This window comes from Notolepis coatsorum (assembly GCF_963971535.1).
Source record: "Notolepis coatsorum genome assembly, chromosome: 11".
Classification (NCBI taxonomy): domain Eukaryota; kingdom Metazoa; phylum Chordata; class Actinopteri; order Aulopiformes; family Paralepididae; genus Notolepis; species Notolepis coatsorum.
Genome location: NC_140175.1, coordinates 118,923,263 through 118,924,739, shown reverse-complemented (window position 1 = coordinate 118,924,739; position 1,477 = coordinate 118,923,263). Strand labels below are relative to the sequence as shown.

The 1,477-nt window shown below is 42.8% G+C and overlaps 1 protein-coding gene across 1 annotated transcript in view; it reads right to left on the bottom strand.

Annotated features, from left to right (window-relative positions):
* Positions 1-397: 397 nt before the first annotated feature.
* LOC311237254 (uncharacterized protein) overlaps positions 398-1,477 on the bottom strand; it is a gene marked incomplete at its 3' end in the record, with an annotated part of 25,935 nt that continues 24,855 nt past the window's right edge. The window contains exon 6 of the mRNA XM_084325060.1: positions 398-406. Within this exon, the coding sequence (XP_084181186.1) occupies positions 398-406 (9 nt within the window). The remainder of the gene's footprint in view (positions 407-1,477) is intronic.

The following is a 1,477-nucleotide window of genomic DNA, read 5'->3' as shown; positions in this document are numbered from 1 at the left end:
TCTCATACAACCTTCTAATACCTTCTCATACCACCTTCTCATACCACCTACTAATACCTTCTCATGGCACCTTCTAATACCTTCTCATTACACCTACTAATACCTTCTCATACCACCTTCTAATACCTTCTCATACCACCTTCTAATACCTTCTAATACCCTTCTCATTACACCTACTAATACCTTCTCATACCACCTTCTCATACCTTCTCATACCACCTACTAATACCTTCTCATACCACCTTCTAATACCTTCTCATACCACCTTCTCATACCTTCTCATACCACCTACACCTACTAATACCTTCTCATACCAACTTCTAATACCTTCATACCACCTACTAATACCTTCTCATACCACCTTCTAATACCTTCTCATACCACCTTCTCATACCTTCTACATTACCTAGTGATACACATAAAGCATAAGAGCCGTGGAAGAGGCTCGCCGTCGTCGGGTAGAGTAATCCAATATACAGGTCCAGTCGCTCTTGACCCGGAGCTCCTCGGATGCAATCACCACTAGGGGTCTGACCAGCCTGGATAAGCGTCCAGATAACGTCAGGAACGATGGAGGGGTACTGATAACTGTAGGACTCGAACCGAACGATGCACAATACCTACTTAGTACTTATACCTTATCATACCTTATATAAAGGCCTCAAGTAAAAAAAAAAACTGCAATCTTATGCATTTTCAAGTAGCAGCCAGCAACTAGCAAATGAAACAATATTCTTCTTGAGGTAGGGCATTTAGACAGCAGAATTGACTAAAACAATAATTCAAACTTTTTTGCATTAAGCACACATTCAAAAGGCACACTAAAGTGCAAGTACAAAAAAAAAAGTGCATTTTCAAGTTAAATTCTTTTTAAATAGGTAGTGCACTTATTCAACGGCCTCAGACTAATCACACATAAGGTGGTGCAAGTAGTGTAATAATGTACTAGCCTAAAGTTTCTTTACAACTTTCAGATTTTTTGCTAGGAACACCAGCATGTCAATGTGCTCCTCTGTAAGCCGTGCCCTTCTTGGACTGCAAATGAGCCCTGACGTACTAAATACACGTTCTGAAGCTGAGCTTGAAGCAGAGATGCACAAATACTTTTTCGCCAGCTGGGCAAGGTGAGGTAAAGTTCTCTCATGTGTCCTCCACCATGCGAGTGGGTCGTCTCCTGCGCTGAGTTCAGGCATCTTTTCATATATTGTGAACTCGTTTTTTAGTTCAGCCTCTGCGTCCTCTGCATCCTCGCCACCACCATGTTGACCCTTCTTTTCCCCCTGTATGCTGGTTAACAGTCCCTTCAGATCCGTTCTACTTTTCTTCGCTGGTACGCCTGGTAGTGGTAGTGGTTGCATGGCAGTGGCACATGGAGGAGGAGGAGCGGGTGTTTGTCTTCCTGTTTCAGTGCGAGTGTCCATCAGATTTCGTTTGACCTCATCTCTTAACATAACAAAACTGTCCTTGAACCTTGGGT